This window comes from Vipera berus (assembly GCF_964194415.1).
Source record: "Vipera berus genome assembly, chromosome: 4".
In the NCBI taxonomy this organism is placed as follows: Eukaryota; Metazoa; Chordata; class Lepidosauria; order Squamata; family Viperidae; genus Vipera; species Vipera berus.
In genome coordinates this window covers 32,816,485-32,843,149 of record NC_138206.1, presented here as the reverse complement: position 1 = coordinate 32,843,149, position 26,665 = coordinate 32,816,485, and the positions used below count along the sequence as shown (strand labels likewise).

Sequence of the window (26,665 nt, the reverse complement as noted above, 5' to 3'; positions counted from 1 at the left end):
AAAACAGTAATTTGGATAAGACAATGGCTAACCTTTTCCGTTTCTGGCAGTGTGCCGAACCAGATTATTACTTACTACCTAAGCAATGGATTTTGATCATTCCTAAATTGGATACTCTCATGATAGGTTATATTTGAAGTAAATTTATGGTTGTTGCCTGCCAATGAAGCTTAGTTAATGTATAATATGAATCACATCACTCCTGATTTTCAACAAAATATAGAGCTTCCCAAGACGCAGATTGCTTTTAAGGACCTGAAGTGTAACCAACTGACTCCTAATCTTGCATTCTTAAATCTACTTTCTTTGGAAAGTCCCTCTTTTAATTCTAAATAACATGGGCAATCAAAACAAGGAAAATTAATATTAGAGCATTTTAATCTTCCAGATCTTTCATATCTCAAAGTACCTTTTTTTAACAAATAATTTTTACTGTCCCAGTTTGCATAGCCTTCCTATTTTCCTGTCCCTTTTCCTCCCCCCCATCTCATCCCAATTTAAATTCTACATCAGTTTAGCCATTTTATGCATATGATGGTGTTGTACTTAACGAAACCTTATGTTTTTTAATAAAATGATGAGTTAGTCAGAAACTAACTGGACTCCTTCTGACTCTAAAATGGAAATTAAACTCCACCTAGCTCAAGGACTCCTGGAGAATGTAAAGGTGTATGTAGAAGGTGTTGTAGTCATGTATTGAACTAAACTAAGTGGCATGGAATATTATATGAACTAGTTCTATAGTACCTAGAGTTTCCCAGATCTCATTTTGTAAAATAAGCGAGGTCCCCAAATTAGTATATTAAAATATTTGTCCTTGCTTCTCTGACAATATTACTGCTTCATTGCCATGTTTACTGTAGGCCTTGGAGGCCAATAAATAGGGGACAAGTCTATTCCTGCAATAAAACTTGATTTGCTCAACTCATGCTTGTTAAATAAAACACAATGACTAGTGTCATACATTTCATTAAGTCACAATCCAGTAGCTTTATATCACAGTTGCTGGAATCAAGTAACATAAAATCAATTTACAACCATATTATGGCTTACTGCACTACGCAATAAGTTTAATTTTCAGTGTATGGGCAAATGAGAAGACGGAAACATGCAAACAAGAGTCAGGCTCAATAATGGATACAAGAAAAAGGATTTTTGTCATTTTGCTGGGGAAAACAACTAATGAAAGCTGAATTTATTCTCTTAACAACAGAGCTTCTGAATTAGCATTTCAATGGTTTAAAGCAGGGGTGTCAAACTGCCAGCCCATGGGCCAGATGCATCATAGCAAAACTGCACCCACCCCATTGCTGGCAATGGCAAAAAAAGTCACAACACGTCACGTGACATTGAGAGTTTGACACCTGTGGTTTAAAGCCTTCTACTGCAAGGTCAGGAATGTTCCATCTATGGATCCAACATCCTCATTTTTACAGTATCAGTATTTAACAATCATTAGCAAGGAAGCAGATCATTTTACAAGTTTACATTTTGTAAATGTAACATAGTTTTATCAAGACAAACATCACCTCTGTGAAATATTGTACGACGTTATGCCTTACCTCCTTTTCAAAAGCCAGAAAAACCTTTACATGGAATCATAACAGGAAAAAGTGGTTGTGTGTCATTGATTAGGAATCCAAAATATGTTTAGACAGTTAATAAAGATCTCAATCTCTACATCACAGCTCCTTAAAACATTTGAGAAAGACACAAGGAAAATAGTTTTTTTTAGTTTTGTTCTGTCATAAGGCTTATGAAATTAGAACCAGATCTCTGAGGACACTGATACCAAAATGCTTTTCTCTGTCATTTTACTCTATGAATGCTGATGTGGAAAATGCCTTTTGAAAGAAAGTTGATATTTTACACAAAATCTCTTTCATCTGAATAGATTTGGTTTTTTTCTAGCTTCTTAAAGCTGAATATTTTTTTATTTTCCAAAACAAATAAGAAATATTAGGTGGATGAGGAAAGAGAAAGAGTAGTAGTAGTATGTTTGCACTGTGGCATTTTCCCATTCTTTATTACCATACTGGAATATTGAATGCTTTGGAGACTGAGCCAGCTGCAGACCAAGTCTGCAAGTCATGTTTAATGTCTAGAAAAAAACAGGAATAACAGTTAAATTTCTAGGACATAAAATTCAAGATGAGGTTTCCTGTGACTAATCCAAGTGGTAGCCAAAAGCATACAATCATTTTAAAATTCAGTTAAATGACAATAATCATGATGTAGATGAGTTATTATTTATTTATTTATACAGTATGCTACAAAAACAATGTGAAGGAACAAAAGCAAGCTGATTAATACTTCCTGTTCTATTGGCAATACTGATCCTTTAAAACAGGGGTGTCAAACTGCTGGCCCAAGGAACAGATGCATCATGCTGAAACTGCGCCCACCCCACTGCCAGCAATGGAGAAAAAGTTGCAATACATGACGTTGCAAGTTTGACACCCCTGCTTTAAAATACGAATTTTAGCAGGTGTGAAAAAGCTCAGATCTTTTCAAGGTATGATACCAATAAAGGAGAATATTTGTAGCTCAGGGTTGACATGAAGGGGTCTCTTGGTTGTTTTCTTGCAGATGTTTCATTACCCAAACTAGGTAAAATGAGCCTTGGTGGAGCAGAGGGCTGATGCCTCCTTAAGTAACACCAGCTGCCTGCAATTAGTGCAGGTTCGAGCCCCACCAGGCTCAAGGTTGACTCAGCCTTCCATCCTTCCGAGGTAGGTAAAATGAGGACCCAGATTGTTGGGGGCAATTAAGCTGACTTTGTAATAATGCCGCTTGGGGTGTGTGTGAAAGCCCTAACAAGCAGGCATATACATAGAATGAAGGCTACTGCTAAGCTTGTAAGCCGCCCTGAGTCTTCGGAGAAGGGCGGGATATAAATGGAATTAAAATAAATAAATAAATAAATAAAATCATCAGTGCTCGTGACTAGTACTGATAATGTTACCTAGTTTGGGTAATGAAATGTCTGCAAGAAAACAATCAAACTCAGAACCCCCCACTATATGATACTTAGAATAGTTTTCAGGTCTTCAGTAGTTAAGTTTTGTTTATGATTATATTACTAGAAATATACACTTCCAATGAAGCAGATCTCTCCTAAGAAATATGAAGCTTGAAAATTGGTTTGATTCACACATTGTATTAGGACACATTTAATTACTAAACTACAGCTTGCCTTTAAGATAAATTCAGGCTATTAAGTTACTGCATTGAGCATGCCAAACCCAAACAGTTTGGATAATGAAACATCTGTAAGAAAGTGGAAATAAAATTCGCTTCAAAGCATGTAACATTTCTGGTAACTTATGGACAATTAGCATAGAACGTTATATATTTGAAGGTATTGCAGATACTAAGATTTAAACAATCAGCTCAGGAGGAAAAACATCTCCAAAAAGTATTATATAACAAATGTATCCATTTCTGCAATATGGGACACACAGTTTTGAGAATCATGTCCTCCCTTTCTATGCAAAGGATTGCTAACTTGCCTATTTTTGTGGAAAATACATTATAATACTTTTTTTTTTAAAAAAAAGGGATGTGGGGGTGTGATGGCTTAGCAGTTAAAGACGCTGAGCTAGTCAGCTGGAAAGTTGACAGGATTTGAGACCTGAGCATCGCATAATGCAGTGAGCTCTTGCTACTTGCCTCAGCTCCTCCCATCTAGCAGTTCGAAAGCATGTAAATGTGAGTAGATAATAGGTACCACTTTGGTGGGAAGGTAACAGCTTTCTGCTACACTGTTTTATATAGAAATTGACAATTATGTACAGTGTAGAATTTATAATTTCCCTCAAATGGAACTTATTTCTTTAAAAGCCTCAGTTTCCATCCTCTAACGTCCTGTTTACCTATAACTGTCTATATCGCTTTTGTCTAGGTTAGATAGCTATATCATTGTTTTTTGACTTGCCTATTTATGTTCTCTTTCTTTTTCAAGCATATATTAGCCAAACCTTTTGCTAGTAATCCTTTGGGTTTTTTTACTAGCTGGGACTAGAATGACATGACTGCAGATAGTGTTTATAACATTCCTTTTGACTTAAAGGGAATGATTGTCCCACTGTGCAGAGGGGCTTTGTGTTTCTAAAGGAAAATAGGAACTTTTCCAAGAAATGAATCATGTTGTTTTACTATCCCCCCCCCAGGTAAATACAGGCAGACATGATATATTTTAATCCCAGTGTGTTGCATTTCTGCTGTTCTAATTATTGCTCAAATCTCAAGGAAGCTTTCTAACTTCTTTAGAAGAGTTAAAACCTGCTACATGCCCAAGACACACATAGTATGTTCTTTATTCATGACACATTTCCTGAAAAGGAAGTAAACTGTTGTTCAAAACAACTATAATTTGTAGGTGGTAGTATTTAATACTTAGAGTGGGATCCTGGTATTGTTTTTTTTTTTGGAAACGGATTGTCTTCTTAGTAAATTACTTTGTGTGCCTTTTGAGGTCATTAGGGGAGGAATATTTTACAATATATTTGGAGTAGCCTCTAGGTCATTTTCATTCATACATTTTTTTGTGTTTAAACTTGGTAGCTTTTCAGTAGAACATTTTATATCTTCTCTACTAATTCTAATAGGTTCCAAGTCTCACATTTGGAGAGACAAGGAACATGAGGTATAAATAGTGGAATTCACAGAGACTGTTCAATTCAAGCTGATCTTTCATTTCAGTGAATAATTTTTATCAAGATATTTTTTCACAAATGAAACGACAAACTAAAATTTTAATATGCCTTCTGTTGTTCTCTGAAAAAGCATAATTTGGTGTAGATTGTAGAACATCAGATCCTGGGTCTTAGCTTTAGAAAATCCATAGTGGCATTTCGTATGTCTTAGCACTTAGCTTCGTATACTCTCTGTTCCGTACAGTAGTAGATATGCACTGATCATTACCTACTTCTTGATCATTTTTTTCTGTGCCACTTTTGTTCCATAAACTGAATTTTTTACCTCTTCTATTCTACAAATATAAATAGTTTGTAATGTACCATTTCCTTTTCCAAGGAATTTACTCTCCAACCTATGTAGGATATAATTCTGTTTCTTCTAAGATTTATATTCTTCTTGATTTATTGTGATAATCAGTCTTTTATTTTGTGCACTGTGTCTCCCTATGTGCATTGTAAGGTACAGCTAGGGATTGGCCAGAGGTACTCATCTTAATCATCATTACAACAATTTGTCATACACACAACACACTCATTCACTCTCTAGTTGTAATAGGTGTATAAAGTAATCTTATCATTCTCTTTTATATTTCAGAAAGCAATAGTTTGAGGGGGAAAAATACTCAGATTAAATTTAAGGAAGGAGTTTGTAACAAAAGCAAGATTCAAATTCATTTTAGTGTTCTGATCAATAAATTCACTTTAAATTAACAATTGTTCTTGTTGAATATCTTTCAATATTATTTCAAACCTGGAATCATTTTAAGGCTTTTTAAGTAGACCAGAAACTGAACCAAAATAGTGAAAAAAATATATGAAAGATCAGCCAGAGTACTAGTGCCAACAACTTTCTAAGTCATAACAGACCTTGATCTTGATTATTTTGCAGGACATAAACAATACATCATTCTTGGGATCAAAAATGTGCTCTTCATTTTCTGGAACAAATTTTGTAGACAATTGTCAATGAAGTACTTTGCAAAACATGCTTTATCCAGTCCTAAGTAAATTCCGCAAGCTTTAAATAATTTTAACGTAATGTCCTTGTGGCTACACATGAGAATAATTAGTAGGTTGGGCCTCATTTTATTAACTGCACTACTGGCACAGGTTATCTTAGATTAGAAATGACATGAGTTTTTCTCTTCATTTACAAAAACATTTTTGGAAATAATTTTGTAATGGACTATGTTTATTAATTCTGTTTGTACCTATCCCTTTTAAAAAATAAATTCACCCCATCTTTTCCTGCCAGTATTATTCAAATGTCAATGTACTGCACTTTTTCCATATAACCATGTTTAATTTTGTGTAGATTATTTTATTCCTTTTTATTTATTATCCTATTTTGGACCTAGTTCTCTGGAAAAGGCTCTACATGGCAATAAGTGCATCATTGGGAGACCTGAAGAACCAAGTTAGGGACAAATTGTAATGGAAAAAATCTGTGTGTATTCATGTTGACATCGATGATCGCACAGGTTGATCACTCAATCAATTTTAACAGTAATTTTATTAAGTATTATGAATTATGATTATGCCAGTCAATCAATCAAGTTACCTTTGCTCAAGTAAATATGTGGTACATAGTGAGGCTTCATAAAAACAGCAGTCATGAAACATGAGATGAGAATATTTAAAAGATCATCTCATTGAACAGGCTATTGAACTAGAATTGCTTTTTGGTTTGAAAGTTGCGCAAGCATTTTTAACAAATAGTTCCTATGCGTTATTTCTAATTTTTCTGTTTAGCTATATTCAAATTGCTTATTACAGATTAGTTTTGCTTAATGTTTTTTGCTTTAAGTTTATGACCAATAAACAATAAACATAAAAGTCAAATTTGAGCCATGCCAAATTAATTTTTACTTGGCCATTATCTTTCTTCAAAGGAATGTATGGCTCTGTTCTCTTTGTACAAAAGTACAGTTACACAGAATCAGTGCTTTTTTTCCAATTGCTAAGTACGATATAGAAGGAAGAATCATTGGAGTCATATTTATAAAATGTAACATACATTTGCTGGAATTTAAAATTGAAACTATTTCATCAGAAATATTATATCATATCTATTAGATGCCTTGAAGTTGTTCAAAACTGGAGGGATGCTTGATTTCTTCTGTTGGGATGTAAGAAATTTGAATGGCTTTGAATAGGAATTCTCTTGTTTAGTTATAGCTTTGTCTTGGTTTCAGATAAATATTTGTGTGAATATACTTTTGGAAAATACATATTTAAAGATTACATGTTATATTGAATTATATTCCTAAAATATGGCATGTGTTATCTCATGAAGAGATTTGACATTATTATGCTTGGAGTATGGCAAACAGGATAAATATACTTAACTGGAAATACAGTCATTTTTCTGATTTTAAGAAATGGTTTTAGGATATTAGTTTGTTATCTTTATGATTTAACAACTGAATTAAATTCTTATAACTATCAATGTTTATCATATGGAATTTCTAATGTTTTTGTTGTCTTTAGCTATATATTACTATACTTTATTACTTCCAATCTTTTCTTTACTGTATAATGATTATTGAGAATATATAGTTTTTATTTTTTTATTCCACCAATTTTAAAAATATACATAGGAAAGAAGTTCCACTAATTTTGTTACCACAATCTAGGTACTGAGAAAAAAAAGAATGCTTCTAAAATCACCAGTGTGAATGGAGAATATGAAAACTTCAGTTATATGCAGTAGCTTCTGTATTAGATGATTAACCTATTACATTCATTATTTTCTTTATTAATTTAAAGAGAATCTTAAGGTTACAGAAATGGATCTGACCTCCAGCAAAAGTCAGGATATTCAAAGAATCCATTTTCTTTTCTTTCAAAAGAGCAACTGTTTTAGTAAAAAAAATATGGAAACATTTGCTTCGTTTTCTTCACTTTATTATCTGAACTTATTTTTTTTAAATTTTAATCCCATTTATATCCCGCCCTTCTCCGAAGACTCAGGGCGGCTTACAATTTAAGCACAAACCAATGTGCTTAGCAATAGCCTTCATTCTATGTATATGCCTGCTTATTAGGGCTTTCACACACACCCCGAGCGGCATTATTACAAAGTCAGCTTAATTGCCCCCAACAATCTGAGTCCTCAACTTGACAAAGACACTCAAATATACTTTTGTGTTTAACTATATTTTCCTAAATGCACAGGAAATATAGCAAGAATGAAGAAAGATCTGTGGAACAAATCTCCAGATGTTTACTAATAGCTTCCAAAACATACAGTTAATTTCTACTTATGACAAGAATTTTTAAAATAGGTCTCAAACCTCTCATTGCAAAATAATAGAATATCTTTTAATATAATGCACATGCAGTTAATATAGCTATTACGCATACTTAGAATACTTATTTTCATAAACAGTTTTTAAGGCATCTAATTTTATTTTCATAATCTGTTCATAATCTGATGATGACATTTAATGGGATATCTGTTTTCACTAAAATTATGCTTTAAATATATTGAGTCTGTTCTTTTTGTATGTGTTTCTTGTAATACATAGTCATTTTAACATCTACATGCAATGAGTGACATCATCCAACACTATGGAAGAACCTAAAAACTTGGCTTTGCTGCTTGGCTTGGGGCCCTGACAGGAGCTTGCTAGAACATAGAATCATAGGGCTTGAAGGGACCTCAGAGGCCTTCAGTCCCCTGCTCAAGGCAGGAAATCTTATACCATCCCGGTAAAATGGTTGTCCAGTCTATTTTTGAAAACCTCCAGTGATGGACCACCCACAATCCCAGGTGGCAACCTGTTCCATTGATTAATGTTATCACTGTTAGAAAATTTCTCCTTACTTCTAGGTTGGATTTCTCTTTAACAAGCTTCCACCCATTACTTCTTGTCCTCTCCTTTGGTAGTTTGGATAATAAGTCAGTCCCCTCTGTGATAAATCTTTGACTATTGGAAGACAGTTATCATATCCCCCCAATCCTTCTCTTCAAAAGACTAAACATATCTAGCTCCTTCAACTATTCATTATGATTCAGCCTGCAGACCCTTTATCATCTTTGTTGCTCTTCTCTGCACACTTTCTAGGGTCTCTGGTGTGTTTTTTTTTTATCATTATGCTATATTGGGGATGTCTGATGGTATAAAGAAATTTTTCACCCCTAGGCCACCCATCATCTTCGTTTTTAACTTTTAACTTTTCTTATTATAATTTTAATTATTTTTAAAGCATTGTTTAACTATTTATTACATTGTAAGCTTCCCAAAATCACTGTACCAATGAGTTGGGTGGCATAGAAATGTAATAAATAAATACAATAATAAAATAAATAGCCCTCAACTTATGACTGGTTATTTAGCAACCATTTGACGTCTGACAGTGATCTCAAAAGATACAACCCAATTTTGAAGTTACAAAAGTTCCCCCGTGATCATGTGATTACAGTTTGCAATGCTTGGCAACTAACTCATGTTTCTATTTGCAGTGTTCCTATGATCACATGACCACAGATTTTTACAGTTTTTTGCTGGAAAGCATCAAACCTTACTCAAACCATATGCCCATTGGGTATAATGGATTCACTTAACAACCACTGTGTATAATGTCGTAAATTTGGGTCCAATTCCGGGCTCAAGTAAGATTGTAAGTCAGGGAGCAGCAGCAAAAATTATATATTGGTACATTCTTACTAAATATTTCAATTGTACTTTAGCAAAGTAGCAAAGAGACACAGAATTCAGTTCAATTTAAATGTATCTCCAATACATTTGTAGAAACTAACATTGTAGATTTGACATGTAGGAGCTCGCAATTTTTCTGAGATATATAACTGCCAAGCGCCAGTTGATGTGAATGGAACATTGATATTTTATTTATTTATTAAATTCATATGCCACCCTTCTCACTACTGCAGCAACTGTAGGTAGCTTAAGAAATGATATAGAACAGTTACTTATTTTTTTTATAAATGACAATACAGATTTTCTGTCATAGTGTTTGCAGATGTCTTAAGTGTAGCAAGGAAATGGCAGGTCTCTTGTTTCCTGCTCTGGCCTGGCTCCAAACATGTATGTTATTGCCAGATCAGTGACCTCTCTTGAACTGGTTATATAAGGAATAATTTGAAAAGCTGTCATATTCCCTAGAACATAGAATAATGAATCATGTCTACTAGTTAAAATTGCTGTACAGCCCAATAACTGATTCACAACATAACCCCCTATCTTATAACAAAACTCAGGGAGGGTCCCAATCAAAACATGTAACATGTAAATTGAAGGCTTTTTAAAATAAAGTATTTTCAATATAAAGAGTATTTATTTGTTCAGGATATGGTATTGTAAGTAGAGATCACATAACCAAATCATCAATCTTGCTAGAACACTACCACTTACAGACTCTTATAAGGATGAACAGGACAGTCTCAGTTTATATTCAGTTATTATAGAGAAAGAATGGAATCTAAATGTTATAAATATAAACCACAGTGTTTCCTTCCTTAGACAGCTGCTTTTGAAATAAGGTTGTCTTCATAATAATTGATAACCCAAATAGTTCCAGTTATTTAAATTAGGTCTTTGAAAAGTCTTTGTATTTTGAGCTCTCAAATGTTTGGCTAAATTCCTTAGTAGATTTAATATTCAAGATTTCACTAATCATGTTTTTTAAATCATTCTGTATGTACTTCTAAAGCACACTTATCTTACTTTATATCTATCACGTTCTCTAAAATATTAAGCCAATTATTGGCACAGCTTGTGGTATGCTCAGAAGGACTTTCTATCTATCCTATTTGTTTCATTTAATTTCCTGTAATACCTGCAAATTGCACAAATGTGTTAATGGAATTTTGTTTTATTCCTATGATCATTACACCAAGAAGTCATATGATACTTATGAGCAATGTCTCCATAATTCGATAGATGATCAATATAATTATTCAGAGATATGATAAATTAATTCCATATGTGCTCTTCATATTAATGAAGTTCCAGATGATAAAAAATTCTTTCAAATCTTTGACTCATTCACATTTCCATGTATGGCTTCTTGTTTTTTAAATTTGGGTCATATTGCATATAAATACAGAAATTTTAGAGAGTAGGTTTTATGTGGCTATTTGCCTGATAAAGAAAACGTAATAGTTCTGTATTAATAATAATGTAAGATTCATGCAAAAGTCAATCCAGGTATAGAATTCTAGTGCACATTTTTAAACAAATTTTAGCGTTAATTTTTGAAAATGTGCCCACCTAGCAGTTCGAAAGCACGTAAAAATGCAAGTAGAAAAATAGGGACCACTACGGTGGGAAGGTAACAGCATTCCGTGCGCCTTTGGCGTCTAGTCATGCCGGCCACATGACCACGGAGACGTCCTTGGACAAATGCTGGCTCTTCAGCTTTGAAACGGAGATGAGCACCGGCCCCTAGAGTTGGAAATGACTAGCACGGATGTGCGGGGGAAACTTTACCTTTACCTTATGAGAAGAATAGTTCTTGCGGTAATTATCTTATGGTATGATTTTATGCTGTAAAATAAAATACACGCTTGATCAATTATCATAATATATTGGTGTTTCTATTTTCATAATTCTGCTGTATTCTGAATAATTTATGTTCGCTGGAAAGCATATGGATGGTCTCCCTTCTGCGACTCTAAATGGAAAATCACTCAGTTTTTTATTCACTACACATCACATTCACGTTTAGGAAATACAATCTCATTGAGAGGTTTCCATGTTTCACTAGTCACTTTATGGTTTATTAAATATGGTTTATTGAAGAAAAAATCAGAATGAGTTGGGTTTATATGCAACATTAAATTATGATTATGATTGACAAATGGCTAGGATCTCACATTAAAATGAAGAATTTGTATTTTCAATACTCTGCTCTTTAAGTATTTTTATATTTCTGTTCTTTAAAACTAATTTAAATTTAAAGGTTTCTCAGTGCAATCTGTTTTATAGTTCTACAATGACAGATGCATGCCACTGTATTATTAAAATTAAAGAGAGTAGAGACAAAAATGGGATCCAACTGTGCAGGTGTGGAATTTTGGTTGGAATAGATCCATAAATATACTTAATTCTACAATGTGATTAACAGGATTCAAGTTCTAAAACTGGGCCAGTATCTATAGTAAGAGTTCATGTTACACATATTTTCAACATGGATTCTAGTTCCACAGCTGATATCCATATATATGACAGTTCTAAGAAAAAATGGGAACATGGGGAATTTATTGCTGACTTATATACTATGAGAAGAATCTTCGCCTGTGTAAATGCCTATATTCTATATTTAGGTTTTGCTATTTTGTTAGTTAGCTTTAAAATGTTGAGTTTGTCATGGGCTAACATGCAACAAAATATCACATGCAAATGCTAGGCGTAAGATATTAATCAATTGAACAAACTTAAATCTCACTTATCATCACAGACAGATTTGGAATGAACTTGGGTATGCTTAAAAAGCTACAAGAATTCTATATAATTAATAATAATAATAATAATAATGATAATGATGATGATGTTGGAAGGGACCTTTCCTGCTCAGGCAGGAAACCCTATAGCATGAATATATTACATATACTTATAGCAATATGTAATTAAAATTGTAAATAGCAAGATGTATTCACATTACAATAATGCATATATGTAAAAAGCAGTACAGTATAGTAAATTAAAGATATTTTTGGCTTCCAGGTTTATAATGGTAACGCCTTACCATTTCCTCTGTAGGTTTCCAGGGAAGACATCATATTCAAATACATAGCAGTTTTCCCACATGGAGAGTTTAAAACAGTATACAACCTTTTCAGGCAGGCAGGCGGGCGCACCAGGCAAACAATCAATATAATTCAAATTCAAAATTAAAGTATAGTTTAAACTTTACCAAAAATTGAAATGCAGTTTGTACTACATAGTCCTAGTAATAATTTCCTCCTCTAATCAAATTAAAAACAACATTGGGCAACATACAACTCTAGACTTAAGAATTTCTCCCCTCAAAAATGGGATTCTATTTTTATAATAAGACTTTTGCCACTTCATTAAAATATTGTGCTCACTTTTTTTGTTAATGCTATATAAAAATGCTGGAGAATTTGAGAAATACATATTTTTTGAGCCAAAGGCCATTTAGGAAGTTGCTTACTTCTACTACTGCTTTCAGCTTTTCCAGATGGGAAATACTCTGTTGTTAGTTATTTGGGTAGGTATAATAATCAGCAGCAGCTTCATTAAAGTCTTGGGAAGACTTAAACCAAACAGCAGGTGTTTAATGCATCAGTTCATCTTCTCTGAAATTTGAACTAAGGTCTCGGCTGGAAGTTCAGTTTTTTTTTGGGGGGGGAATGTGAATGGTTGGAGTTTGTAGAAACAGTCTCAGAATGGGGAAGCTGAACACCATGCCCTCCTGTCATAATTCAATTCTTTGTAATTTTAGATTTGTACACTGTATTTTCTTTAAGCCTTGGGACCACAAACACTTATTTCTTACATCAGTACTTAGCGCAAATGCAGTTGAAACATATTGTTGTTAATACTTTCTGGCTGGGGAACAAAATTAACAAATGTTTGTAAGAAGTACCGGTAATTTCTCCCAATTTACATCTTTTATCTTCCAAGAATAAATAAATGAAATTTATTCAGCAATTGAAATTAGTGTGCAGTTGGACCTGTAAAAAGATTAAAGCTTTTTGGATTAAAATCTGGTGGAATATGCAGAAGATATTTAAGAAAAGGATAAAGTTTTGTCCGCAATTGTTTTTACTGGGCATAATTACTGTTGTGGACACTAAGTTGATGTTGAACTTAATTACGGCAGCAAGACTTTTAGTAGGTCATTATTGGAAGAAGGAGGAACTGCCGACTATAGAAGAATGGACTTTAAAAGTTTCTGACCTGGCGGAAATGGCAAAGATATCGGCGTACTTGAAAGACCATTTGCAACAACGTTATATTACGGAGTGGAAAAAATGGATTGATTGCATCCAGAATAAATATGGGACTAAAAAGTTTCATTTAGCATTTGCATAAGTTTTGATGTGATATTAGTATTGCTTGTAGTCATTTTATATGAGCTAGAGTGCGATAGACTTAATAGCTTATTGTTGTTAGCATATGGCTGTTTATGATTGTTTTTACTTTTATACCTTGTATTTAGCTCTGGGAAGTCGGGGACGGGGAGGGGGGAAGGGGAGGGGGGAGGGTTGGGAAGGGTTGGGTAGGGGGTGGGGGGGAGGGGTTGTTAAAGATAAAATGTATTGAAAAACTTTTCAATAAAAAAAAAGAAATTAGTGTGCAGTTGTTTCTTAAAAGATTATGTTTTATAGAAGAATAATTTCATTCTTAAGGACCTAACCTGAAAATTATTTTGCTTTATTTCAACTGAATAATAACCATAGATTTGTATTCATGTATTCATTTCTCATATAGTATGGACAGAATTGGTCTTGCCATTAAGCACCAAAGACATAACTAATACCTAATAACTTTAGCTAGCATATTGCAGGTTTACTTTCCTTAGGAGCTTCTCTCTTTCTAGTTTTGTGAATTTCCACCAAAACTATAATAGTAAAACCATTTTTTCATAATTAAGCATTGTACATCCTTAAGTGCCATGGGGCAATTCAAAACTCATTCTGGTTGAAGATTAACTATCATATGGAGTTGTGAAGAACTGACATGAGTAGGACTGACACAATTTTTTATAAATATGGTTAAGTGCTGGCTTCATGTCTTTACCTTAAGTGACAAAATAAAGTTAAATAATTATATGTGCATGTCACAGCACAATAGTTTATCTACAGATGATACTAAGGAATAGCAGAATGAGGGCATGGTGCTATGTGCTTATTACAAGTTAGTTGACATCAATATTTTAGCTCTGATGACAATGCACAACTGCAGGCAAACATCAGTTGTAAAATGATGGCCCTTCAATGTGCATGCCTTGTTCCGACAAGATAGATAGTTCATGTTTATAGTTCCCTAAGTAATTCCTTAGGTATTCTGAGGTTTGGAAGGAACATTTCTGAATGAAGAATTTAAGTGTTCCTTCGATAAAAATGTGAATCAGGAGTAAAAAAAAATGGCAAATGATTTTGTACAGAGTACTACATTTCACCATGCAACTTATAGCAGATCTGAGTATTGCAAGTTGGCTTTATAGAAGTAATAAAATAACAGAAAATATTTGGGCTATTTTTGAACTTTGCAAGAGGTTTCAAAATGTTTCACCAGGCGCACACTTTTAAACTATTTCATAATAACAATAGTTATTACATACTAACATCATCGTATTTTAAACTATTTTTAAATTATTTTGAGAATAATTTCACTGTTATATTTGAATGGCATCTGCAAAGCTGGCATTTTTTAGAGATTTATTCATCAAGATGGTCTAATGATATAATTACACAGATAAGCTCAAGAAAGAATAGAAAACTTGAGCTAGAAATTAAATCAGTTGCCTTGACTTACTGCTCTTTCCTTCTATCCCTGTTATTGCTAAGGTAATAGTTCGATCTTGGTTTAGTTGTTAGGCCTGATATTAAAGCAAAGTGAAAACAATATATAAGAAAATAGTGTTTATTGCTCTTTTTTATAGCCAAAACCATGTACAGAACGTCCTCTAGCGACTACCTCATTTAAGTAACCATTTGTGGTTACAACAGTGATGGAAAAGTAACTTTGTTACCACATTTATGACCTTTGCAGGTCTATAAAACAAAGGGAAAGTTAAATAAGATAATAAGCACAGTTTCACTTAGGAAATATTTCACTAAATAATGGAATTGCTAGTCCCAATGTGGTTTCTAAACAGTTATTTCTTCCAGGATGCTCCATCACCTACCCAACCTCCACCCAAACACTCAGGCATTCAGTTTTCTTTGTCAAGGTATCATACTTACTGTAGGCTGGAATGAGAGGCTGAAAATCACACCAGTGATTGTCCATGGTGCAGATGGACTTTAGCCTGTGTTTCCCTGTCTGAATTATTATTATTCCTGTAGGAATCACAATCAACTGATTGTCATTAAACTCAATGATTCATAAATATGAATTTCCCTTAGAAATATCTCCTACCATTTAGGAAACTCTGCTGAATGTAATCTGCTTTGCTTTCAATGGCTGGACTTTGGAAGGATGCAGATAATGGAAGATATAGTAGCTACATATAAATTATGTCACAGAAAATATAGAAGAAAAAATTTCTTTCTCATAATAATAGAAGCTAAGGTATAATAGTGAAATAAATGTGGGATAATTCCAGACAATTCAAAAGAAGTAGGTCATTATATAGTGCATTATTAAATTATGAATTCACTGCCATCAGGTATGGCCACAATACTATTGGTGCTGTATTTTGGCATGCCTTCAACAAGACATAATCTCTTCCAGCTTCCTGCTATAGAATCTAGTGAGAAGTCTAATAAGCAACACATTCACTTTTAATACACAAATTTAACTTTTCCAAATGAATGATATTATTCTGGATTTCTAGAGTTGAAAAACTGAAGTTTACTCATGGCCCATTAAGCAAACTGAACAATGAACAATCCCTAATATTCATGTGCACACTGCATATTTCCCTTGCTCTCATTTCATAAACTTGGATTAGAAATCAAAGGTAGTGTAAAGCATCAATGCAAGCTAGAATGTGTCACTGTCTCCCTAAATAGGACATTTTGGAGAAAAATAATATAGACTAGGCCTACGCTGTAATATTAAATTGATTTAGCTTCTTAAATTGAATTTTGTTTACGATCCTCTTCCCCATATAACTACAATTCTTGACTAGGAATTGAGATAAGTTGTTATAGGATAAATATCAATATAATTAAATGGATTATTTATAAATCATCTATTGAGTTGGAGAAGGGAAAAGGAGTCTGAGGTAAAATAGCTGTCACATAGTTGATAGATATTTCTTGAAATATTTGTAATTATTTTACATTAACAGATATCAGGAAGAAATGCAATACATACAAATTAAAAAGAAGTGAAAAATAAAAATCATATAAATAAAATAAGACTAAATTATGATCACTAAGTTCCATAACACAAAAAGGAAATTAATATTGAGGTGTTTGATAATTTGTTCAATAATAACACCTGTCTGGACTAATGTTGACTTTCCAAGAGAAATACTCCCAACACTATAGTTAATTATATAGCAAACATATAACTTTTGCTATATAATTAACCAGGGTTTGGTTTTTGCCTGAGATTATTGAAATGCACACACTAGAAGAAAGTATCCATGCATTCATCTGTCATTAAAACAATTAAATATTGTCTCTGTATATATAGATACAGAGTTTATTTTCTATCTTTCTCAGAAATTGTACTCTAACGTTTCTATTAATATTTGGTTCCTGGCAACCACAGCTAAAAGTTTTTAAAACAAGAGATTGTATCCTTCGTACTATATGTTTTTTGTGTGGTCTATTAGGGTTGTCTACTTTTATTAATAAAAGAATGGAAATTATACATTCATAATTAAATAACTAAAATTTGTATCTGAATTAGAATTATGTAGTTTCCATTAACAGAGTTCACACTCAGTGTAAATCTAAAATGGTTCTGTAGATTAATTTGGAGGGGGGATATCATATAGGAATATAAAAGCTTACCATTTTCAGGAAGACAGCCTTCTGAGTAATTTCCGTTTCTGCATAGTTAAATCCTGGTGATCCAAAAGGGAATCTTTTGTCTTTATAAATGTAAACTTTAATGTTTCTTTTCCTTTAGGAGCACCCAAGAGCATCTATTTCAAATGCTCCAGAGCAGCTTGTGATGAAATGCTTCATTTCCCATTTGTATTTTCAGCCATAGATACAGTAGCGTTAAATGCAAGGATCTAAGATAGCACTTTAAGGAAGAGATGCAAAAATCCTGGAACTAATTTAAATGAAACTCTGAATATAAACCAGGCCCTTTCCCTGCTTTGCTCTCCAAGCACTTGAGAGAGTCAATTTGCTGGAAAGCTGACCTCTTCGCCTGTCATTCTTTGCAGCAGGAATAGAACAAAATGCAAGCAGTAAACATTTGCTTGCTGCAAGTAAATATAGGTATGAGCACCATCCATGTTACAATTGCATCCTGTGTCATTTTTATCTCTGTGTGTACTTTCCAGTACAGAGATGCTTGAACGATTATTGTCTTCAGCCTTTCCAACTCTTTTTAGAAAGATCATTTGAACAATGTGATTTGACTTATTAATAGGGCATGATGAATAGGCTGTGTTTTGGAACTACACTATTTGTCCCCAGAATTCAGACTGAAGTATAAAATGCGTTTTGGAAATATAAGTCCACAGAAGCACAGCACCAATCATATAATTGAGAATTCTGGAACTGTAGTTTTAATTTGTCAGGAGAACAAATTGGAGAACATTCTAAAGTGGTTTAGATAAGTTTAAAATTTTAGTTTCTCAACATTTTTTAGCTGATCAAGTACATAGTAATTCTTTTTCAAAAAAAGATGTGTACTAATGGTAGCAAATTGCTTGCTATTTAAAATAGGAAATGATAGAGCATAATTAACAATGATGGTCCAATAGAGGAAAAAGTCCCCAAATCATTGAGTATAACTGTAAATATACACAAAGAAAGACACAAAGTAATGACCAAACTTTCCGCTTCTTCCATAATTTTCTGTAGGGTGCTGATTAAGTGGAACTAGACTAGAAAGGGGAAAAATTGCTGACACTGGGAGTCCAAAAGTCTGGAGTGTGTGAGAGATTTAAGATGGAATTCAGGCTATGTAGACAGACTTAATCAGTCTCTGCTCCTTTGAAATTTCAGCTGCTCCTGCGTATTTTTCCACCCAGTTTTTAGTGTAACTAGGAAATATTAAATTTAGAGGAGTTGGCATCTGTCTGCAAAATATCTTCCTGTAACAACAACCATGTTAATTTGCAACTTTTCTGGAGTTATCAGATTCCAATTGGAAAAAACTGAGAAATATAACAATTAAAAATGGAGAAAAAACTGGACTGAACTTGCAAAGCAAACTATGTTTAGGAGACAAAAACATCTAATGTTGAATAAATGGAAGGACAATTTCGTAGGTAGGATGTGACAACTTTAAGAAAAAGATGTACTATTTCGTTGAGAAATGACAAAAACATCACAATATCTTAAAAACAGAAAAAACAAAAAGTAAGATTACTCATCTGTTTAATTATTGATTTATCTTTGTGAATATTCCTTACATTACACATAGAAATAGAAATAGCATTTTAGGCTTATATATCACTTTAGAACACTCTGAGCACAGTTTACATTATATGTGTAAATCAATTAAAGATTGGATGTCTTTTTTGTAGTATAAATGATGTACATAAAGAGGAGCTTTAGATCACATATCATTTGAAGCTTTAGCATTGTAAAAAAAGCTTTATGATTGTGTGTATGTATGTGTGTATAAAATGTTCAGATATATAGCTAAATATTGATATCTACAATCAGTTTGGGCAACTCAGAATAGAGTCCTATATTCATATACTGTATATAAGATGATGTTAGATCCTGAAACAGATAGAGTACACTGTGTTTACTGTAAAAAATGGATGTCATTCTACAGTTATATTTTGTTATATATACATGTCTCCATGGCTTTGTCTTTCAAGCACATGATGCCATGTTGATCAGTATCTAAATTGTGAAATTGCCTGCAACCCCCATGTTCATCACTCTTGAATTCCAAGGTGAAGAAAGCAGAACAATAATTCTAGTAACTAGTGCAATAGGTAACTACAGTTTATTAGAAGCCATTTAATGGTCTATTATATTCTCATTTCTGCCAAAGTGTAAGCTACTTCATCATATTCATGGAATATTATTTTTCTGTTGTGTTACATATACAGTATTAGATTGAGAACCAATGTTGGAGGCTGCTGGGTTTTGTTAAATCACTATAAGCAATTGGGATTTCTTACTAATTAATTAAGAACAGAAATTTAGACCAGAGATTTGTTTTAAAGTAAGACTAAGTGTATTGTGATGGTTCTGTAGTAGTGGTCATTTTCACCCAATATATTTACATATTACTAAGGCTCAATGGTTAAAGACACTGTCAGTTGGAAAACTGACAGCCTGGGTTCGAGACTCGAGCACTACGTGATGGGGTGAGCTCCCATTACCTGCCCCAGCTCCTGCCAGCTTAGCAGTTTGAAAGCATGCAAATGTGAGTAGAAAAAGAGTACCAGTTCAGTGGGAAAGTATCCATGCCCAATAATGTATAGTTATTCTGGCCACATGAGTATGGAACTGTCTTTGGGCAACACTGCCTTCCCCCCTGGGTAAGAAACAGAGATGAGCATTGCCCCCTGGAGTCAGACACAACTGGTCAGGAAAATCTTTTACTTTCCCTTTAAGGGATCTCTGTTGCTTCTCTGAGCAGTTGTGGCAATTCCAGGATGAAAGAGTAGAGCTTACTTTATGTGCTTTCCTGCCTGGTGGAGAGATAAGCAACTGACAGGTGGTGCATTGTTCTTAAAATTTGGTCATAGAAGCTATTCATGTCCTTTTAGAGTTCTTGAGCGAGTATGTACAAGTGTATACAGGAGGAGAGGCTATTTATTATTTGGATTTGGATTTGTGTCCCTTTCCATTTTCTCAACCTGCCAAGTCAGGATCTATGCAGACATGTTAAAGTTAGCAATTAGATTTTCTTGGCAAGCTACAAGCTATAGAGGTTTACAGTATGCAATAGCTACTTTGATCAGTAGTTGACTCAGCATATGAACAGAGCAGTGCAAATGTCTTTCAGAGCTTGGGAAAGAATACTGCAATCTATTGAAAATCTCTAGGATGTTAGAATCTAATGAACTTGAATTTATTTTATTATTTGTAATAGTGCAAAGAATGTAAGCAGGTCAACAAAGAAGACGGCTGTCACAATGTATTGTTTCCAATGTGATTTAAAACAAATGTCTCTATCTGGGCACTTGGAAAAAAGAGAGTAGTTTTTTTAAAAAATATAAACAAAACCTTCCTTTTTGTTTCTGACTTGTAAATATTTTGCTGTCCTTTTTATAGGCTGTGCTCAATTTACGACCAGTTGTTTAATACTGGCGGAGTTATGACAGCCTCAGTAAGGGTGCTTTACGGCCTGCAAACCGCACCATTGTTAAATGTTGCACCACTCCCCCAGGTCACATGTCTGCATTGTAGGCACTTAGAAACTGGCCCACATGGTTGTAGCATCTCCTGGTCTCATGATTGTGCTTTGTGACAATTTTTTTGCCAGGCTACAGCAAAGCGTTCATTCAGGAGAATGGATTACAACTTAAAACTGCATGATTTGCTTAATGACTACTGTAAAACAGCCATAAAATTGATTCCAGTTATGATCTATGACTACCACAACTTATGTTTGGAAATTTGGTCCCACTTATGATTGTAAGTCAAGGACTTCCTGTATGTACTAATCTACATCTTGTACAAAACAGAATTTCTCCTGTATCCCATAAACATGCTAATTCTCCCATATCATTTCAGTTTTTCCTCTATCTCAGGGGTGTCAAACTCAATTTCATTGAGGGCCACATCAGCATTGTGGTTGCCCTTGGGGGGCCAGGTGGGTGTGGCTAGGATGGGTGTGGCCTACTGGGTGGGGATGGCTAGGATGGGCATGGCCTACCGGGTGGGTGTGGCCAGCTCGACATCACTTGCTTCAGGGGTTCCTGGGTAGGACTGGGGCAGATCTGAGGGTCTCCGGCAGAGGATGGGACCGGGGCGAGTGCCGGGACATGGTCCCTCCCACCCTCCCTCCCTTCCATCCTCTGTTCTTTCCTTCCTCCCTCCATTCCTTCCTCCCTGTTCCTTCCTTCTTCCCTTCCTTCCTCTGTTCCTTCCTTCTTCCCTCCCACTCTCCATTCCTTCCTCCCTGTTCCTTCCTCCCTCCCTCCCTTTTTCCCTCCCACCCTCCCTTCCTTCGCCTTCTCATCTCTTTCCTTCCCCCACACTCAGGAAGGGGTGATGGGAGGAGGAGGGGGATTGCCAGCACTAATATATTGCTGCTGGCCATTCCTATACTATGTGGGTGGGTGAGGACGGTCCTGTTGGCTGCAAGGCTGGAGGTGCTGGTGGGGGGGGTGGGGGGTGCTGATCTACAACCTGGTTGCGTCCAGGGGCTGCCCCGTGGATTTAACGCCGAGTGCGTTCTGGCTTTGATGGATGCAGTCAGGTTGTAGATCAGCATCCCCTACCCCCCATCTGTGGTTTCGGGGTGGGGTATCATCAGTATGCTGATGATACCCAACTTTTTTTCCCCACCCCGAACCAACCTAGTGATGCCCTCGCCGTGATGTCCCGTTGCCTGGAGGCGGTCCAGGTCTGGATGGGGAGAAGCAAGCTTTGTCTCAATCCTGCCAGACTGAGTGGCTATGCATACTGGCATCTCGGATTAACCAGATTATTTCATCTTTAACAATGGGGAGTGAGGTGTTACCCCCCCCCCCCGTTGATAGGGCTCGCAACTTGGGCGTCCTCCTGGATTCACGGCTCAATTTTGAAGATCACATAGGATCCGTGACCAGAGGGGCTTTTGCCCAGGTTCGCCTGGTGCGCCAGTTGCAACCCTATCTGGACCGAGATTCCCTACGCACAGTCACCCATGCACTCGTGACCTCCCGGTTGGACTACTGCAACGCTCTCCATATGGGGCTGCCCTCGAGGACCACTCGGAGGCTTCAGCTGGTGCAGAATGCTGCTGCACGAGTTGTGATGGGGGTTTCCCGATACTCCCATGTAACACCTCTACTCCGCGAGCTACATTGGCTTCTGGTTGCCCTCCGGGTGAGATTCAAGGTGCTGGTGATGACCTATAAAGCCCTAAATGGCTTGGGTCCGGGATATTTGAGGGAACACCTACTGCTGGCATCAGGTTCCCTTCGTCCTGTGCGCTCCCACTTGGAGGGCCTTCTCAGGGTGCCGCCTGTAAAAGACTGCCGGCGGATAACACCCAGGGGGAGGGCCTTCTCAGTGGGTGCGTCTGCCCTATGGAACCAGCTGCCCGTGGAGCTTAGGACTGCCCCCAACCTTCGGTCATTCCGCCGGGACCTGAAGACCTGGCTCTTTGAGCTTTCTGGCCTAGGCTGAGAGGTTTTTTTTCCCCCTCAGGGATCAAATTTAATTATTTTAACTGTTTTTAACTCTTGTATTGTATTGATGTTTTTAAATACTTTGTAAATCGCCCTGAGTCCTACGGGAAAAGGGCAGTATATAAATTCAATAAACTTAAACTTTCAGAGCAGGTCCCCAGGCCGGATGGAACCACATGTCGGGCCGCATCTGGCCTGCAGGCCTTGTATTTGACATGTCTGTTCTATCTGCTCCCATTCCCTTGTTTTCAACATTCCTTTAGTCCTGAAGCATGTAGGTATTGTGTCAAGCATTGTTGGAAGTTGCCAAGTTCAACTCAGAGCTTGCTAGAACAATAGAATTCTGAATGTATTTTTGAAATATGCTTTTGTCTTTAGCTCTTTCAGATAATGAGGAAGAATGTGCTAATACAAGTGAAACAATTCAGCAGACTTCAAGTTCAACTCTTGTTTCTTCAAAGAAAAGGAAAAAGGTTGGTTGATTTTATTTTCACTAATAGAAGACAATCTACTGCACAGTGAAAAACATTCAATGAAGTAATTGTTTTCTGAATGGAAGGTATACCATTCAAATGCCTGAATATCTCAGTTTAAGATTCAAGGAATATGTTACAAAGTTACATAAGACCCATGCAGCAAGTAACCCCATCACCTCTGCCAGACACTGAGCAAGGACTCTTAAGTATTGCATCATTTAACTAAGGATCTGTTTCCATGTGGAAAGTGTCGAGGCATATAGTCGCTTCTCATTCTTTCTGAATATATGGGCATGAAAAGTGTGTTTGCAAGGTATATTTGAAGGAAGGACCTGTGTACTTCCAGGTACACAGAGACTACTTGAGACTTTTTCAGCGCATGAAAGATTATCTGACCATCTTACCCAAATGACTGTTGATAAATGCAGAGAAGTGATCTACCTTATTATGAGTTCTAATATTTGTGAAATAATTATGCATTATAATACAAATATCAGCTTTATTCTACTTTGCATTATGGTTATCAACTTTATTCTACTTTGCATTATAGACAAGACAGTAGGCAAAATTCAAGATCCATATTAAAACAATATCTCCTTTAGGCTAGATCGAGATGAACCAAACTAAGACCGTTTTTTAATGTAATATTTAAAATTTCCTGTTCACTGATTGATAATAATATATTCAATCAATGTTGTTATAATAAATATTTTTCTGAATATAGAGTTTGTTTTTGTCCAATTTTTTACCTGCTTGATTCCCTTTTGTCTCTATATTCCCATAGAATAGTTTCTATTCTTCTGTTGATCTTAATAGAAGAACATGATTTCAAAAATTCTCATTTCCAGTAAAGTCTTGGCTGCCATGTACATGCCATATCATTGTCCTTGTATTTTAAAGTGCCTCCAAATGCCAGGTTATAATTTTCATTTTTTTTCTTTCAGCCTACAGAATGCTTCATCAGTGTGGAGAGAGAGAAGTCTAAGGATGAAAAAGAAATTGAAATGAAGCCAAAGAGAAAAAGAAGGGTAATTCTAATTAATATTTCAAATCAATATTTTTAATTTTATGCTATATTTTGATCTAATCAAAAGATGATAAATTAAATGTAATTCTCAGTTAAATAATCTTAAAATATTTTTTCATAATATTATTAATGATTGTTTAAAATAATAAATGATATATTAACTAGTCTCAATATCATTTCTAATTCTTCTGTCCCTTTTCATTCTCCCTCCATTTCAAGGAAAAATACAGTTGTAGTTTAATCTAAAATATTCTATCCAAAAATCCTATTGTAAATGGAACTGAACTTGGAATGTAATATATATGTATATTTCTGTATATAAAACAATATATTAATATAAAAACAAAGGTATTATTTTTCTGAGTCTTTTATTTTACCATAAGTATTTTGCCATTCTTACTAAAAAGCGTCTCAAGGAGAGCTGATATATTTATCATTACATATATTCCCAGGTGGTAGGATACAGACACCATTGTGTTGGTTTAAAATGTAGTCTGTAGATTACACTTCCTAATTTGCATGCTTAGGGTAAAATCGGTTGCACTTCTGACCATAATATGATTCAGTGCATGAAAATCTAATGTGTATCTCACCCCCTTGCTAAAAAGTGATGTATCAAAGCTTTGGTTGACCAAAGGCATGATGAGAAGTAGAGACAATATCTGGGAGTAATGACCACAGGGTATGGAATATTATGCCTTGCAATTATTTATTTATTTATTTATATCCCGCCTTTATTATTTTTACAAATAACTCAAGGCAGTGAATATATCCAACACAACCTCTTGGCAATATAAGAGGAGTAAATATTAAAAAGCATAGAATAGTCATTTAGAACAAACGGCTGTCCAGCCAAATACTTTTTGTCACTCTTATCACCATGATGTAGGCCCTCATATGTCTAATGTTTCGTCAGATTCACTATTTGTCTTTCTTTGGTGGCTCTTAGGGCCTCAGTCACTTGCCTATACCAGGTTGCAACCAAGATTTCAACTGAAACTAGACAGATCTTCAAAGAAAACCCACATGCCCTATGGAATCCAGTAAGGTCTATATTAGTCATCTAGGTGGGCCACCCTAACAGACAGTGGCTCCCTGTAAGTTGAGTGATCCCAGTGAGTCAGAGGACAACCCAAGACTGATCTCTCCATGGTAATTGACTGATGGTAATGTCTCCAATGCCAGATAACTGCCCAAGATAAAAACCATACCTAATATGTGACACACACACATACACACACACACAAGGTATACATTGGATCCTCTTATTATTTTGAAAATGTCCATGGTTGCCATGAATACCATGGATTCATGAACGACTCCAGATTTATCATCACTAGGTGGCAGGTTATAGTCCCCAAGGACCAATAGAATCCAACAGCTTAGGCAGGGAGGGCAGTACAGAAGCAATAATCCCAACTATTCCAGAAAATCCAACTTAACCAGAATCTCAATCCTATTATCTATGAAGCAGAGTCTCTAAACATCCTTAAGACTCACAGATTACAATACCCATCCAAGGTATATGAGAAAGATTTGAGAAAGGGGGTTGAAGAGATGCTTCCTATAGATCCATCAGGTAAGAGAGTCTGAAGCTACATAATAGCTGGAGAAAGAGGCTCAAAAAGAACTCTACCTAACTTCTCAGGCTATAAAGGAGTTTTGTATTTTCAAACTTGCAAAATTGATGTCAGCCTTCCCAGATATATCAGATAGGAAACAGACCAGTCAAGCTACTTCCACTTGATTATAAGTCTAAATTAACAAAATCTTGCAAGTTTAAAAGCTGCTCTAGACACTTTGCAGCTGTGAAGCTGCAAAGCTCTCCTCTAGACACTTTGCAGCTCCCACTATGGTTGCTGAAAATAATTATTTTTCCCAGTATGCACTTTTCCTTATCTGCATAATGGTAGAATCAGGAAGGCTGGTAACAGAAACATGGTAAGCAATTCAAAAAACATTTATGGGTGTGGATGAAAGAAACAGGGAAGGCTGCACATTCTTCAGGCTGTTCATGAAGATGTGCACTGTTTTATGTTTTGTTTTTTATTAGGTCATTCATGTTTTTTTGTGAAGACTGAATATATTTTTGTAATATTATTCAAGTGTTAGGATATAAATCATTGTCCAGTTTAGAAGCAAATGAAAAAAATTGCAATGTATTTATTAGCTCCACACCATATGGATTGTGCCTTTCTTTTTTTCTTTCTTTCCTTTTTTAGAAGAAAATTTCTGATCTCCTCACAGAAACCGTGCCAAAGCCAGGTGTCCCAGCAGATGTACAAAAAATGCTCAATGAGCATTTTGGAGCCAAACGTTCTGTGATTGAACTAGAAGAATTAAAACTGCCAGGTAAT

General features: G+C 35.2%; 1 protein-coding gene across 3 annotated transcripts in view; it reads left to right on the top strand.

Annotated features, from left to right (window-relative positions):
• Positions 1-26,665, top strand: part of CMSS1 (cms1 ribosomal small subunit homolog) — a 161,933-nt gene that overhangs the window by 124,508 nt on the left and 10,760 nt on the right. For all 3 annotated transcript variants that reach the window (XM_081327607.1, XM_081327606.1, XM_081327605.1), the window contains exons 2-4: positions 23,184-23,278; positions 24,226-24,309; positions 26,531-26,660. In XM_081327607.1, coding sequence (XP_081183733.1) covers positions 23,184-23,278; positions 24,226-24,309; positions 26,531-26,660 — 309 coding nt within the window. The remainder of the gene's footprint in view (positions 1-23,183; positions 23,279-24,225; positions 24,310-26,530; positions 26,661-26,665) is intronic.